Genomic DNA, 16,952 nt, shown 5'->3' with positions numbered 1-16,952 from the left:
CTGTTGAAGAGAATGAAATATAAACATTGTCACTAATTTTTAAATGACCAACTGAGTTAAAATTTATTGACTCCATAAGGAATGTTAATCTCAATTTGAAAATTACACCCATCGTGCTATATCACATTAGAAATGTTTTTCGTAATTTATTCATGCTGGTTGGAACAGCATTTATTGTCCATCCTTAATTGCCCTAAAGGAGGTGGTATTGAGTAGCCACCTTTAACTGCTGCAATCTATAAAATGCAAGTACACTCAATGCTGTTGAGGATGGAGTTCCAGGATTTTGATGCAGCATACTGCAGGAATGACATACTTTCAAGGCATAATAGTAGGTGGCTTGGACGAAAACTTGTGGATAGCAGTGTTTTTAGGTATATGCTACCCCTGCACTTCGTTATGGTTTGGAAAGTGTTCACTAAGGAGCTTTGGAGAATGGGTATGGATTTTGTAGACTGAACATTGGAACAATGTTGGTGGAGAGTTAATGATTGCAGATGTGGTGCAAATCAAGCAGAATTCTTGGCCTTGGATGGTGTCAAGCTCCTCAAATGTTGTTGGAGCTTTGTTTATTCAGGCAACTGGGATGTATAACATCACACTCCTGACTTGTAGATGACGGACAAGACCGGAGGAGTCAGGAAGCAACTTAGTCACTGCAGGATTCCTAGTCCCTGACCTGTTCTTGTATCCACATTACTAAATGGCTAGTCCAGTTCAGTTGAGTCAAACGTTAACCCCCAGGATGTTGATGGTTGAGGAATCAGCGATATCAATGCCATTGAATGTCTATAGATGATAGTTAGATGTTCTCTTGTTGGAATCAGTCATTGCCTAACAATTGTTTGGCATAAATATGTTACTTGCCAGCCGAAGCTTGGGTATTGTCCAGGTTTTGCTGCATTTGATCATGGACTGCTTCAGTTTCTGAGGAGTTATGGATTTTGCTGAACATCCCCAATCTTGATCTCATGAGGAAGGAAGGTCTTAATGAAGCATGTGAAGATGACTGGGCCTAGAACACTACCCTGAGTAACATGTCCTGGAGCCAAGATGACTGACCTCCACCAACAGCAAACATCTTCCTTTATGCTAGGTAAGACTCTAACCCGTGGCAAGCTCCCCCTTCCCCAATGACTCCTTGATAGCGCCATTGGTCAAATGTTGCCCAGGGCACTCAATTTCATCTCATCTTTGGAGCTCAACTCTTTTGTCCATGTCTGAACCAAAATTGCAATGAAGTCAGAGCTGAGTGAACATTGCAGAATCCAAACTGGAATGTCAAGTACTGCTTGTTACCACCATTTTTGGCACCTTCCATCACCTTCTGTTTGATCGGACAGTAAATGGCCAGATGAATTTGTCTTACTGTGTGTGTATAGGACATACCTGAACAATTTGCCACATGTCAGTGATACAGTTTTGCCAGGGGAGCAACAAATTCTGGAGCACAAGTCGTCACCATTATTGCCAGAATCTTGTCACAGCCCATAGCATTTGCAGTATCCAGTACCTTCAACCATTTCTTCATATTGCACGAAGGGAACAGAATTAGCTGAAGGCCAGCACCTGTGATGGATCATTGGCAATTCCGGGTGAAACATTTTACAAATGCTTCACACTTCTAGTTTGCACAGATGTGTTTGGCTCCCCCTATTTTTGAAGCTGGAGATACTTGTGGAGCTTCAATCTCCTATTAGTTGTTTAATCCTCCACCACTATTCACGACTGAATATGGCAGGTCTGCAGAGCTTAAATCTGATCCGATGACTGTGGAATTGTATAACCCTCTAACACTTGCTGCCTATAATGCTGGCATGCAAGAAGTCCCATATTATGGATTCACTAGATTGAAACATTTCAAGCTGTGCCTGACGTTGCTCTTGGCATGCCCTCCCACACTCTTCATTGAAATCAATATGGAATCAGGGAATGATAATGAACATTAAAAACATTTACATTTACATGGTGTTTTTAAACATTGTGGAGCAGAAAGCTTTAGAGAACATATTCAAGAATTTGGGGGCTAGACAAATGGAGGCACTGTGATCGATGATAAAGCAAAGGAAATCAGGGATAAACAAAATGCCAGAATTATTGGTTGCAAAGAGTTGAACAGAGATGGAAACAGAGATATGGAACGATGAGACAATAGTGATATTTGAACACAAGAGTGAGAAATTAAAATCTGAGACAATGCGGGATTGTAAGCAAATTTAGTTCAGTAAGCGCAAGTCACTGGTGACTGAAACTTGGAGAGAGTTAAGATGCAACGACAGACCTTGGATGAGCTTAAATTTAAAGCCTAAGACCAACCAGGAGAGGTACTAGAAAAGTTGAGTCTGGATGGAACAAAGGCATGAGTGAGGTGCCAACAGATATGCAAAGCAAATGGCAAAGAAAGGTGATTTTGTAGAGGTGGAAGTAGATGATCCTGATGTTAGACAGGATAAGAGAAACTCAGTTGAGGGTCAAGTAAGGTGTCATGGTCACCAACAACGGCCAGGAAGGAAGATAGTATGGGCACCTGGGTACTAGAGTTCATAGCAATGGCCAAAGACAATGGTCTTCCTAAAACTTAGTTGGAGATAGTTTCTGCAATGTCAGACCAAGTGTCAAGTCAAATAAAATGCAGTTGAGAGATCAAGAGTTGTGATGGATGTCATTCAGAATCTGATTTGAATGTTGTCACCAAGTGGAAAAAGCTCAATGTTTGCAAATACAAGTATTAAAATTGGTCAGAACTTTTGAGCATCTCCAACTCACAAAATCCCAACCACCTCATTCAAAAAAAACTTTACCACACTGCCGATAATATTGCAAATATTAATGTCCCCAGGATCCTCCTGCAATCACAATCTCCTGGGGTCCGTATCCTCTTATTTGTTAAGCACCATCAATTAACCAAACAGAAAACAACAGTACTTTTGCAGAAGCTAAACTTGTTGATACACTGCAAAATGTGTTCATCCAAAGATTACACAAAAATAAATAACTAGCAGGTTTAGACAGGTGATGCATGTTGAATTAGGCAGCAAAACACATTCAGCTATTTACAAAGATTTTATTCTGAATCCATTGCATAGTGCGAACACCACTTTTCACCTTTCCCTCCTGGACAATTTCCCTGTCCAGAAGCCATAAGCACCGAGAAAGAACTTAACTTTATTTTATACATTTTCTAATCAATATGCTCAGTGATGACATTACATGCCACTGAAAGGTGAGACTTGAACTGGCTCAGGGGTAGAAACACTACTACTGCAAAAGCAGACCTTAAGAATTAGTTCTTAATTTAAATTTAACCTATATTTCTAACAACCTGTTCAGAGATGTTATTACACACCTCTGGAACAGGTGGGACTTGAACCCAAGCCTCCCGGTCCAGGGGCAGGGATGCTTCCACTGCTACCACAAGAGGGCCCTTGATTTAACTCAACGTTCAATGAGCATCACCTTTTCTCAGCCTTAAAGGACCTGCACGATTAATACTGACAATGCATGCTGTAACTGGTTTAACTGGTACCATGGACATAAAGCATCTCCATCAGCAGACTTAGTATTTAAACATGGTTCCGATAACAGACCTGGGGCACTTATATTGATGATATCATCTTGCCATCAGATATGCCAACAACAAACAATTTTTATTTTCACTCGTAAACCAAGCATAGCATAACTTCTTTCATTCAAACAAAGCAATGAATAATCAAAGGAATCAATTTACTCCAGAGTAGAAATCATAGCTATATTCTGCACTGAATTGTCAGTCTGTGAATGTCTCAATCTTTTAAATGAAAAAAAAACCTGTCCAATTTCATCAAAACAAATATTTTTTCAAGTAATTCATAACTACAATCAAGTATCAGAAAATAACTTATTTGTGGGTGGAAAAGGAGAATTGAGGATAACTAGCCAAAGAACATAACATTTGATAAAATGAGCCAACTTAACTTCAATTCTCCATTTCCTAAATAGATCGTGCCTGAGCTCATTGCTTTCTTAATAATTGAGCCCATCCTCAAGAGTCTTTCTACAATTCTGCATTTCCAATATTAAGTGATAAAATTATAAACTTATTAAAATTTGCATACCAACTGAATACAATTGGAACCATGGCACATAAATGGAATCAACATCATCTCAATTCCAATCCCTCCCCTCAACTATAATTAATTTAAGCTAGAGTTCTGACAAAAGTAAAATGCAAGTCATAACAGTGACTTTACCAGATAGCAAAATTCAAACTATCCAGAAAAAGCTAATAACTCCAATTACTTGTCACATTGTAATAAGTCATTACAGAAAATCTGTGGATTTTTGAAACAACTATTTGCAGCAGATATAAACTGCAACAAAATTAATAACATTCTGTTTGCATCAACCAGCATCATCTATAGTCTGCAAAGATAGCCAAAAGAATCTCAAATGTTCAGAAATGTATGACAGTTTATATGTACATAAGGAGATATTTCTATTAATGCTGTTGTTACTGTTGGATTACAGAACTATATATGGTTGCTGACAGTTTAAAGTTAGAACAATTTTCAATATTAGGTTTCATATAACAAGCCCTCAAGAACGTACATCTAAACAATGATCTTCTCTAAAAAGGGGATGTATTATTTGAATTTCAGGATCTTAAGATTATTTTAACCAAAAAAAAGTAGCTGGAAAGAACAAAGATCAATGAAGCACAACCATGGCAATTCCCTTAAGAAAATTGAGTAGCCACATTTACAGATCTTTTGTCTAGCGCAAGGGAAAACAAATACTAAGAAAAATTAGAAAAGTTTCATCTTTATTATTCAGCATAAAAAGGCATGTGGGAAACACAGTCAGAGTCATTCAGCACAAGTAGACTAGTTGGTCCAATTCATCTGTGCCGACCAGACATCCCAATCTGACCTACTACTACCTAAGTGTTGTAATTGTACTCGCTGCCACCACAACAGAAAATTATGAACAATTGGACAAGATCGATACAAATAGCATCTGCAGGCATTGAGGAGTTGAGAACAAGGGGTCACAGTTTCAACATTAAGTGCAAGAGTTCTACAAGACAACAGGAGAAACTCTGTTAGAGCCACGAGGCCTTGGAATTCAGTTCCACAATTAGTGTTGAAGGCAGAAGCTTCAAACATTCAAGACTGGACTGTAGGAACAGATGAAGGCAAAGCAATGAAAGGGATATGGGAACACAATGGATAAAATTGATTAGAATTATTTGCCCATTGGATGGTAAACATCAACACAAACTGTTTGGGCTGACTGCCTTGTTTCTGCTTTGTAATAATATTGGGAAAAGCAAAAAAAAGGAAACACTCAATTAAGCCAAGTAAATTTTTTTAATGTGAAAGTATTTGACCATATGCAATAACAATTTTAATAATTTATCCTGGATATGCTTTTTATTTTGCTACACCTGACCAGCACTTGCACTAATATGTATATGGTTATGAACTCTTGTTGGGGGTTTATTGCATGACACAGAAAATTAATTCTCCTGTTAATTTAAATAACTAGACATTGCTTGGTATCTGATAGCATTCCAACTGCAAAAACAACAACAAATTGCCCAACCTTTCCTGGCAAAATTAATATGAACAACTGCTCTATTTTCTTAGAGGAATAGTAAAACATGGATTGTGGTTTAATCAATGCTGATAAAAAGTATATATTTCTAACTATTGCTGAAATTATGATTGCAGAAGATTTCCAAATGATATTTACATTTTTACTGCAACTTCTCAAAGCAAAAGCTGCCTTGTTTGCAACAGGCCTGTGAAATGTACAATAGTTTAAAATTTGAACTCCAAATGCTGAAACTTTTGTATCTTTAAATCACACATATATTATAAAATTTATCACTATTTTACTTCCCCAAATGTGCAAAATCCTATATAAGTTATAAAAGTTGGTCAATTATACTTCCTTGATATGTACAGGTTGATGAAACATGCGAAATTAAAATTTAAAACATAATGATATTAGTTCTTCAAATAGAATGGATACGTCCTATCTATTCTACCCAACTGGGGATAAATCCACATTAATTCGGTTCCTGCAGCACTGAAGGGCTGTGTTTTGACAGAAAGTTTAATCAACTTTCGCCATGTCATCAAGTTGGTCACTGATGACCCACACACAACAAACATGAGGGGGGAAACTTTGACATACTTTAAGTATAATCACACCCGGCTTTCAGGCTCGACACTGGGGATGCAACACTACCCGACACCGGTGCCCCAAGGCCTACAACGCGAGAGCCCCGGAAACGACGCAGCGTCCGCACGGCCTGTTTTCTTCCCAGGTGTGAAGCTGTCAATTCTGTCTGTGTCTGAGACAGGAGACAGTTTTGGCTTCCTCGAATAGGCCTGCAGCCTGTCCCAGGCCGCAATGACCCGCCGGCCACCTTGATGACAGTGCAATCATTCGGAGCCAGGGAAGGGAGGAACAAGGCCCATGGAGGGCGTGCGTTGGGTGACAACCGGGCACGGCGACGGCCAAAAAAAATCAAAAACAAGACGCTGACCGGCGCCACAGAGACCGGGGAGCGGCCTTTCCTCCTCCTCCTCCTCCTCTTCCCCCACCCGGGGCCTAGTGGTTAGCAGCTCACTAATCAGACACAGGCCGAGGGTAGCGGCCTGCTCTCCGGGCCTCTCGCCTCAGTTTCTCTCGCACTCACCTTCATGTCGGGACATCCTACACACACGATTACAGCGGGCCCGCTGGCTCCCACGCAGCGTCTCAACACCGAGCTCCGACTACGACAACTACCGGGCCAAACGGTCATGAAGCTGGAAGTAGCTGCTGCTGCTGTCTGCCGGAAGGGGGGTAAGAAGGAGGAGGAAGAGCAGCCACCGCTCCTGTTGCTGAGCTCGGTCGGTCAGATTTTGTTTTCCGCCTCGGACACTGAGCGCGCGGTAGGTGGTGGTGGTGGTGGAGGGTGGAGGGGGGGGGAAGTGGTGGAAAGCGGGGCGGGCGGCTGCGCGAGCCGCGTGGACTGGGGCTGACGTCGTCTCAGCGGGAACGCAAACGGGCGCCAGCGCTCGAACCCGCGCACGCGCGGACTCGGTGGGACCGTGGCCGCGCGCGGCATTGCCGTCAACGCCGCGCGAGATCGCGTCCACCTCGCCCCGCCACTCCGCGCGCGCCCGGTTGGCCGGCCGATCTTTTTAACGGCCGAACCGGCGGTGGTGCAGCTGTTTCGTCCGCCCTGAGAGCGTTGCTGAGTCGTCCCACTCGGAATTGCATTCGCTGCATCGGTCTGGGCTGGAATGGCCCTGTTCCCTTGAAGGAATTACATCCAGCGGGAACTTTGGGAAGATAATTGAATAATTACTTAAAAAGGAGAAAGAAAACTGCATTAACATAAATATCACTTCTCCCCCAATCTCTATCAATTCCGAAAGAGGATCACTGGGCCCGAAACCTTAACTCTTGTTTCTCTCTCCTCAGATGCTGCCAGTCCTGCTTAGTTTCTCTCGCAATTTTTGATTTTGGTTGAAGGAAGGAATGCCCAGTTTTGATGCAAAAATCGGGACTCATCAGCTAACTCTTTCCAAGTGTACTGGATTGTATTAGGTGCTCCTACATTGCAATTTACAGCTTGAATTAATGACGGGTAAGCCTGTTTTTTTTGTCGTCAAATAAGGATATGATGACGACATGACTGGTAAAACCTAAGCATGTTTTTAGACATGAAAGTCAGAACTGCCGACAAACTTCAATAGGATTTACCTATCAACTAACCATTTGTCCCCTTTTTTCAACTTGCATATTTTGTGTAGCTATATATAAGTTTATCTACAACGACTTTCTGATTATCTTAAATATCATAGTTAATGGTTTGTTTTTAGTTAGTCATATGACTTTGTTTGAATGGATAGGTTTCCAATTGAGGGGTTAGTAGGCATGCATTTGCCAACGTATCAATGCTAAACTGGGGCTTGTTCCCTCTTTCTGATTATTAGGAAGTGCCAAGGACACTTGATAATGAGCAAGAAAATTGTTCCTAGTTTGTTGGCCAACATCACTGACAAAAATATCTAGGAGTCATGAGTCTCGTTTGTTGAATGTTCGTATATGGAAATTTGTTCAGTTGTTTGTCTTTATAGGGAAGCTGTGAAAGAGTATATAAATGCAAATTTTTTTCATGTTTTCAATTACAAGTTTGGCTTTCTGAAAAGCTAGCCGTTATGCAGAATTTAAATTTATATAGCCTATTACCCATTCCTTCAGATACCCCTAATGCTTCACAGCCAATTACTTTCTTTAAAAAGTTGCTATTGATGACCAAAGCAGGCAGAGCAGCCAGTTTGGACATCAGTGTACCAAAATCACCAATAAAGTACCTGATCAAATAATTTTCTAATTGTAGTTTACGTGTTGGTCAGAACACCCTTAATCTTCAGAATTGTGCTACAATATTTCTTGTGGCATGAGAAGGCAGACAGAGAGTTGTCTAATAGATCATCCAAACTGACCAGCTCTAACCCTGCAACAGTTCATAATTGTGCTCAACCATTTGCAGTAGGGCTAAGAACCCATGACCTTGTGATTCAGACAAGATAGCCATGATCAAACTCGATTCATTTGGCACCTACATAAAGGTTACAAGTCAGCATAAAGACCACATTCTGTTAGTTCTTTTCGATTGTGAGCTGAATTGGGAGAAGGACTGTTTTAAAACCAAGGATTGTGGAAGTAATTACTGTACTTCTAGAAATATTAATGAAACTATGTTCACACTAAGCAGTGGATGGGAGAGATATCTGTATACAAACTGACAAGGGTTTGGGGGTTTGTAATGTTTGCACACAGGGAGATTCTGTTTAGTGATTTAGTTTGTGGAATTGTGACCCGTTTTGGTTGGCAAAAGTCATCAGCCAGATGACAAAAGAAGCCTTGAACCTCCTGGAAGTGTGTGGTATGCCTCACTCCAGTGAAAATACCCACGACTAAACCCAGTTGTTCTGTGCCTTCTGTGAAGAAATGAGAGAGCCTAAAGTAAAATAACATAACTTAAGGACTTGGGACACAAAAGGAACAGCTCATCAAATCCTGAAGACTTGTGCTATTGAATGGATTTCCCCAATACTTATTTTCCCTCTACCCTTAATACCAAATCTTTTTTGGATATGTGTGTATAGGGGAAATTTTAGAAAGAAGGTTTGAGTTTTAACTGAGTTATATGTCGAATGGATTTTAATAATAGGTAAACAACTTTATTTGTAATAGAGTTGTTCTTGTTAAGTATAGAAACCTAGTTCATATCTTCAGTTAACTTGAATCTCACAGACACGCAAACTGGGGACTCTGCACACTTAGATTTTAAAAAGAAAATAACTTGACGACACCAAGTGTAAAGAAGCTTGATTTCCAAAAACCTACTCCCAGTTAGGCATGATCACAGCATCCCAATGAGATATTAAAGAGTTAATTTGCTCTGTTGGCCTGCAGGAAATTGGATGTCCTGAAGCTAGGGTGGAATGTCTCTGCCTTGCAGGTAAATAGCAAGGAATTTACATTCCCTCCTTTGCCATTCAGAGCCATTTACATTGCTACTATTCAGAGATAATTTACATTTGCATCATCATCCTATTCAAAATCAATAAGAACATTGGAATTTCGACTACTCCCTGTAGTTTAAAAAAAACTATTTGCGCCAGACTTGACCTTTGATGGATGATTTACATTATATTGTTTCTGGAAATGGTCAGGTCATTGCATTGTGTCTTGAATAGCATGTGACTTGGGGTGGGGTGGCTGGGTGTTGTCTTGTGGGCATTACTGACTGTGATGTAAAGATTTTGTATAAAGGAAGGACTGTTTCCTTTTTCAAAGAGAGCTTTGACACTACTCCAACTCCTGCGAGGTGTGTGTTGAAAGTTTGTACTATACTGTGCTTCATAAAATTTGGTTGTTGTTCACAGAAGTTGGCGTTTTGCAGTTGCATCAAGTGTGTAAGAATCTCAGGGAAAAAAAGAACTTAACATCAACTGACTAGGGTAGTGCATGAGAAATCAAGCTGCACTGTTCCTGGAATCATTGCAAATGTGAACATTTGGTTAAATCATTGAATTTCCCATTTAAATATCAAACTCACGACTTTTCCCCAGTAATGAGAAAATAACAATTTTATAGTAATCAATTAACCAAAGCAAAAAATGACTAGTTTATAAGTCCAACCTAAAATCTGCTGCTTTAATAAAACAATCTATGCGAGTGCAAACAGACACAAACACCAAGTGAAGGAGGAGGAAGATAAAGTCAAATTAGCAAAGTTCCAGCACCAAGTCCAGATTTTAGATATTGACGAGTTGTTTTCTTTTGATTCTTCTGATTCTTTGTACCCACAACTTTGGGTAATCAACAATTCTCTGTCTTCCATTCTCTGATGGAAGACTTTTTTTCTTTTCAGCAGGGGATTTGTGAAAAGAGCAGCTCGCAAAGGAAAAGTAAAGGAGCTAACTACTAGGGATTTTCTTTAAACACACAAAGGTGGAAAAGAAAAACAGATTCTTTCTCTTTGCAAGCTAGGTGCTTCTGCATTATCCAAGAACCAGGAAGTTGTCACTACGCTGAGTCCTTCTCAGCCTACAACAACTTACTTGATTGAAAAGCCAAAGACTGTCTCTGTCTCTGCCTCTGTCTCTGGGCAGAGTTGCCTCTTGAACACACTATAGTGTCAGTTTTTTTTTTCTGGAATTCTCCCTCTCATTGTCAGTGTAAGGTAACATAGTATAGACATAGAACATTACAGCGCAGTACAGGCCCTTTGGCCCTCAATGTTGCATTAACCTGTGGAATCAATCTGAAGCCAATCTATCCTACACCGTTCCAATTTCATCCATATGTTTATCCAATGACCAATTAAATGCCCTTAAAGTTGACATATCTACTATTGTTGCAGGCAGTGCATTCCACGCCCCTACTTCTCTGAATAAAGAAACTACCTCTGACTTTATCTATCTCCCCTCAAGTTAAAGCTATGTCCCCTCATTACCATCCGAGGAAAACTGCTCTCACTGTCCACTATGTCGAATCCTCTGATTATCTTTGTATGTCTCAGTTAAGTCACCTCTCAACCTTCTTCTCTCTAACAAAAACAGTCTTAAGTCCTTAACCTTTCCTCATAAGACCTTCCCTCCATACCAGGCAACATCCTAGTAAATCTCCTCTGAGCCCTTTCGAAAGCTTCCACATCCTTCGTATAATGCGGTGACCAGAACTGTAGCCAGTGTAGCCGCACCAGAGTTCTCTACAGCTGCAGCATGACCTCGTGGCTCCGAAACTTGATCCCTCCACCGATAAAACCTAACACGCCGTATGCCACCTTAACAACTCCATCAACCTGGGTGGTAACTTTCAAGAATCTATGTAATGGATGCTGCGATCTCTCTGCTCTCTACACTACCAAGAATCTTACTATTAGTCCAGTACTCTTTATTCCTGTTGCTCCTTCCAAAGTGAATCACCTCACACTTTTCCACATTAAACTGCTTTTGCCACCTCTCAGCCCAGCTCTGCAGCTTATCAATGTCCCTCTGTAACCTGCAACATCCTTCGGCACTATCCACAACTCCACTGACCTTAGTGTCATCTGCGAATTTACTAACCCATCCTTCTATGCCTTCATCTAGTTCATTTATAAAAAAGACAAACCGCAGTGGCCCCAAAACAGATCCTTGCGGTACATCACTAGTAACTGAACTCCAGGATGAACATTTCCCATCAACCACCACCCTCTGTCTTCTTTCAGCTAGCCAATTTCTGATCCAAACTGCTAAATTACCCCAATCCCATGCCTCCATATTTTGTCTACCGTGGGGAACCTTCTGAAACGCCTTACTGAAATCCATATGCACCAAATCAACTGCTTTACTCGCATCTACCTGTTTGGTCACCTTCTCAAAGAACTCAAAGGTTTGTGAGGCGCACAGCCTACCCTTCACAAAAGTGTTGACTATCCCTAATCAACTTATTTCTCTCTAGATGATTATGAATCCTATCTCTTATAACCTTTCCCAATACTTTACCCACAACCGAAGTAAGGCTCATTGGTCTGTAATTACCAAGGTTGTCTCTACTCCCCTTCTTGAACAAGGGAACAACATTTGTGATCCTCCAGTCTTCTGGCAGTATTCCTGTAAGACAATGATGACATAAAGATCAAAGCCAAAGGCTCTGCATACGCCTCCCTGGCTTCCCAGAGAATCCTAGGATAAATCCTATCCTGCCCAGGGGACCTATCTATTTTCACTCTTTCCAGAATCGCTAACACTTCCTCCTTGTGAACCTCAATCCCATCTAGTCTAGTTGCCTGTATCTCAGTATTCTCGACAACATTGTCTTTTTCCGGTGTGAATACTGATGAAAAATATTCATTTAGTGCTTCCCCTATCTCCTTGGACTCACGCACAACTTCCCACTACTATCCTTGATTGGCCCTAATCCTTCTCTAGTCATTGTTTTATTCCTAATCTATTTATAGAAATCTTTAGGGTTTTTCTTGATCCTATCTGCCAACGACTTTTCATGTTCCCTCCTGGCTCTTCTTGCCTCTCTTTAGGTCTTTTCCTGGCTAACTTGTAACTCACAAGCACCCTAACCGAGCCTTCATATCTCACCTTAATATAAGCCGCCCTCTTCCTCTTGACAAGAGATTCAACTTTAGTCAACCATGGCTCCCTTGCTCAACCACTTCCTCCCTGTCTTACAGGTACGTATTTATTAAGGACATGCAGTAACTTCCTGTTTCAATTGTGTCCATTCCCTGCAGTTTCCTTCCCTTTCCTAGGCATCCTAAATCTTGCCTAATTGCATCATAATTGCCTTTGCCCCAGCAATAACTCTTGCCCTGTGGTAGATACCTATCGCTTTCCATCACTAAAGTAAATGTAACCAAACCGTGGTTACTATCACCAAAGTGCTCACCTACGTCCAAATCTAACACCTGGCCAGGTTTCTTACCCAATACCCAATCCAGTGTGGCCTCGTTTCTTGTTGGCCTGTCTCTATACTGTGTCAGGAAACTGTCCTGCACAAATTGGACAAAAGCTGACCCATCTAAAGTACTCTAACAATGGTGTTTCCAATCAATATTTGGAAAGTTAATGTTCCCCCATACAATACACAACATACTTGAATAACCTTCTTCTAAAATTTAAAGCTGCTTCTTTCATTTTATCGGTATAAAAGTTTTATTTTTCCACTTTTAGTTCACAGTCCAAATAAAAAGTGGTCTTTATTTCGGAAACAAACTAGGCTGCTCCATGTTGGCCTCCTTTCAACTTAGTTCACTCATCCTGTTCATATAACCTTCTGTTTGTTTATCCCTTTTTGTACTTCCCTAGCTTCCCCTTAACTGCATTAATGCTGTCTATATCTTCACGATTTACTGACCTATTTCTCTGTCCAGTCTTTCCCCTGAAAAAGTAGGAGCCACATCAATTTGTTCTTTCTACTTTTATGGAACTGAAGTATTCTAGTGAAGTGTTTTGTCTGTTTCAATGTTCAGACTATTTTTGAAATGTTAGTGACAGCATAGTGGGTAACAGATCATTTATTCAGTCACCCGTTTTAAATGTGACAAAACTAAAGTACCGGCAGTACACTCCAATTCTTGAATTGATACAGCTCAGGGTTGCCAATGAGATCAGAACTTAAGATTTAATTTAGTTTAAGAGAAAATAAGAAAAAGTGACAAAGCAATACAGCATATTTATAAAGTTCTTGTGTAACTTTAACTTTGTACCCATATAAAATTTAGTAACAGGTGGAATTTTAATTCCAATTTTTAATGTTAGTTTTATTTCAGATGCTGATACGTTTTCTTTGAAGGTTACCATTTTCAGACAGTCAGCTTTGTGTTTATGGTTAGCAGGATTGAAGTCCATGACAGCTAAGAAGAAGAGCACTATTCATTATAGGAAAAATGTAGTACGCAGAAACTCAATGATTGGATGAATAGGTTTTGAGGAAACCACATCAGTAAATGTTGAATGAAGATTGGAGAGGCATTGAATCAACAGTCAATGGTGAACTATGTTTTTGTAATGTTGCAGAGTTGCTATCTGTTGCGATTGGAACTAGGTGGCTCTTATTGACTGAGATTCTTGATTGGGGTCGTTAACATGGGTCAATAAGGGACCCCTGGCTGACAGATAAACAGGGGATTCGGAGTCTCTTGACTGCAGAGACTGGCTGTGACCTGTCACTTCAGTGTCAATGTACTGTGCACATGTAAATAAAGGGTGACTTGGTGACGGGATACTGGCCTCTGTGCAGTTATTTCACTTTGTCTCTGAACTGTATCAATTTAAGTATTTCAGATAGCATATATTCTATCAAAGGATACTCCCTGGGCCCAGTTTCAAACATGTAGTAATTTTGAATGGCCTTACGCCAGACAATTGGATCTGTAGGTCCATACCTTTTGTGCCTGATCTGGTTCAAATGGCAATTTTAGTGGGGTGTTTTGAAACTCGTGTTCATCAAAACCACATTCCCTGGACAAATGTAGATCCAAGATCAGAAATGCAAGCATGAAATCAATTAGCAGCAACTTAAGAATTGTTTTAGTGAAGTGGAAAATGTGAGTAACAAGTGTAAAATCTAGTGATTATGTTGAATTCATGAAATTTGACCTGGATGGGGGAGACTTTATGAACTTTTATGGTTGGTGTTTGTCTCTATATAATATGTACATCCAAAGTTAACATTTAAAGTTGCACAAGGGCTTTATAAATACCCAGTATGGTATGATGTGGAAGTGAGTAATCAGTAAACTAGAGATACAGAAACAAAAGCAGAAGAATGTAGTAATGAATTTTGCAACAAACTTTAAAACTTTATTTGAAGCAGAGAAAGCATTTTGGTTTTCTTAATTGTATGAGACACAGCAAAGGAGGATTAAAAACAATTCAACTCCGTGAGGCTGAGCAGAATTTTAAATGTAAGCAAAGAACTGCAGATAGTGGAAATTTGAATTAAAAACAGTGCAAAAAATACTCAGTTCTGACAGTAGCTGTGGGAAGAGAATAAAACTTAATGTTTCAGGGTAATGACCCTGCATCAGAATTTAGCCCTACTTTTCTCCCAGTTCTGTCTCATCTAGGGAATTTCCAGAATGTTCTGGTTTTTATAGCAACTAAGGAAAACAAAAGGAGGTGCAGGGGAAAAGCATTGAAGCTGGAGAGATGTGTGTGGAAAATCAGTGGATAGAGACAGGTAGGTAGCAATTTTTGGAAAATAACTTTTTTTATATGTAAAGCTACTGAAAAATAAGGAAAGCATAAGTTTTGGAATTAACAATCTAAAAGATTTTTTACGTACAGATTCAACAATTGGCTGACTACTGAGAATATTGATTTTAAAGAATGATGAAATGCTTTAGGTCAGCTTATAGAACTGAACATATAATTTTTAAAAATGCATGTGGAATAGTTGCCACTTACTGATCGTCATGAAATTATTTGAAGACCCCATTAAAGCATTGAACATCTATGATATCTTTCATATTGATTTAAATTCTTAGTGATCTTAATATCCTTTGTTTAGTTTGACTTGCCTGGATTTTATTTTGCAAAGCTTCAGTGGAAAACATCTCAGAGGTAGGTTGTGCGTCCAACTCAAATGAGTTTTAAAAAAAGCCCAAACTTTGGAAAGCAAGGTTAAATGCTATGAAGGCGATAGATTAGAGATGCCATTTCACAATTTTGACTTGAGTAACACTAACTTCTGGAAAAACCTGTTTATGTTTACCAAGGATAGGAGATTGTTTTAGTATTAAGTTTAAGATGAATGTTTCTGTGGAGTCAGTGGCAATTTTGTAAAAGTTGCCTTTCCAGCAAAAAAAAAAGTTATCACCTTGCTTCCTCTTGTCTTTTTGTCATTTCCTCCCTTTCTATTGTTCCTGTATCCTCTTTTTATGACATGACTTTTGACTGATTGCTTCATTGATGTAGTAATTGAAATCCACTATAATTCTCTATTTGCTCTCAGTAAAGGAATTACTTGTTAATGAATTTAAGGCAAGGCCATCACATCTGAGCAACTTTTCAAACTCTGAATTCTGCCTCCGTAGTTACATCATCCCTCAAGCATTGCATTTAAATAGCTTTGCTAGTAATCCTGAGATTGTCTCAGATCTTGCAGTGGATACTGACCTAGAGATGAAAAACCTTTTACAGGTTTCCAAAGGAACAATATTTTTGTGTTAATCTATCCTCTTCCTGGTTTTTTCACTTGCTTCACCAAGTCCCATATTGCTACACCTGAGAATCAAGATGTTATATGGTGCTCTTGAATATTCATATGGAGCTCTGCAAATTTAACACACTATAAAATGCATGAAGTAACATGAATTACAGAGGAACCTCGATTATCCAAATATCAATTATCCGAATTTCGGATTATCTGAAGAAGATCTCGAGGTTGAGCTGAAAATGCGTTGCTGGAAAAACGCAGCAGGTCAGGCAGCATCCAGGGAACAGGAGAATCGACGTTTCGGGCATAAGCCCTTCACGTCAATTCTCCTGTTCCCGATGCTGCCTGACCTGTTGCGCTTTTCCAGCAACACATCAGATGCTGGAGATCAGAGCTGAAAATGTGTTGCTGTAAAAGCGCAACAGGTCAGGCAGCATCCAGGGAACAGGAGAATTGACGTGAAGGGCTTATCCCCGAAACGTCGATTCTCCTGTTCCCTGGATGCTGCCTGACCTGTTGCGCTTTTCCAGCAACACATTTTCAGCTCTGATCTCCAGCATCTGCAGACCTCACTTTCTCCTCGAAGATCTCAAGGTCCCAATAGAAACATTACATCAAAGAGGTGTATCAACACTGATCGCATATTTTGATTACAATGATTAACTAATGACCGATCTCTCTTATTTTTTCTCTCTCTTTTTCTCTCTCTCTCTTTTTTTCTCTTTTTCTCTCTCTCT

At 39.9% G+C, this 16,952-nt stretch overlaps 1 protein-coding gene and 1 long non-coding RNA gene across 2 annotated transcripts in view; one reads left to right on the top strand and one right to left on the bottom strand.

Moving 5' to 3' along the window:
- The window catches only part of kcmf1 (potassium channel modulatory factor 1), a 125,504-nt gene extending 118,572 nt beyond the window's left edge, over nt 1-6,932 (bottom strand). Inside the window, exon 1 of the mRNA XM_043719754.1 lies at nt 6,689-6,932. Within this exon, the coding sequence (XP_043575689.1) occupies nt 6,689-6,704 (16 nt within the window). The 5' untranslated portion in view covers nt 6,705-6,932. The remainder of the gene's footprint in view (nt 1-6,688) is intronic.
- Nucleotides 6,933-7,134: 202 nt separating this feature from the next.
- The window catches only part of LOC122564716, a 17,847-nt gene continuing 8,029 nt past the window's right edge, over nt 7,135-16,952 (top strand). Inside the window, exons 1-2 of the long non-coding RNA XR_006315980.1 lie at nt 7,135-7,627; nt 15,568-15,620. This is a non-coding gene — a long non-coding RNA (uncharacterized LOC122564716). The remainder of the gene's footprint in view (nt 7,628-15,567; nt 15,621-16,952) is intronic.

This window comes from Chiloscyllium plagiosum, chromosome 2 (genome assembly GCF_004010195.1).
Source record: "Chiloscyllium plagiosum isolate BGI_BamShark_2017 chromosome 2, ASM401019v2, whole genome shotgun sequence".
NCBI lineage: Eukaryota > Metazoa > Chordata > Chondrichthyes > Orectolobiformes > Hemiscylliidae > Chiloscyllium > Chiloscyllium plagiosum.
Note: the sequence above shows the minus strand (reverse complement) of the source record. Positions and strands in the feature narration are given on the sequence as shown.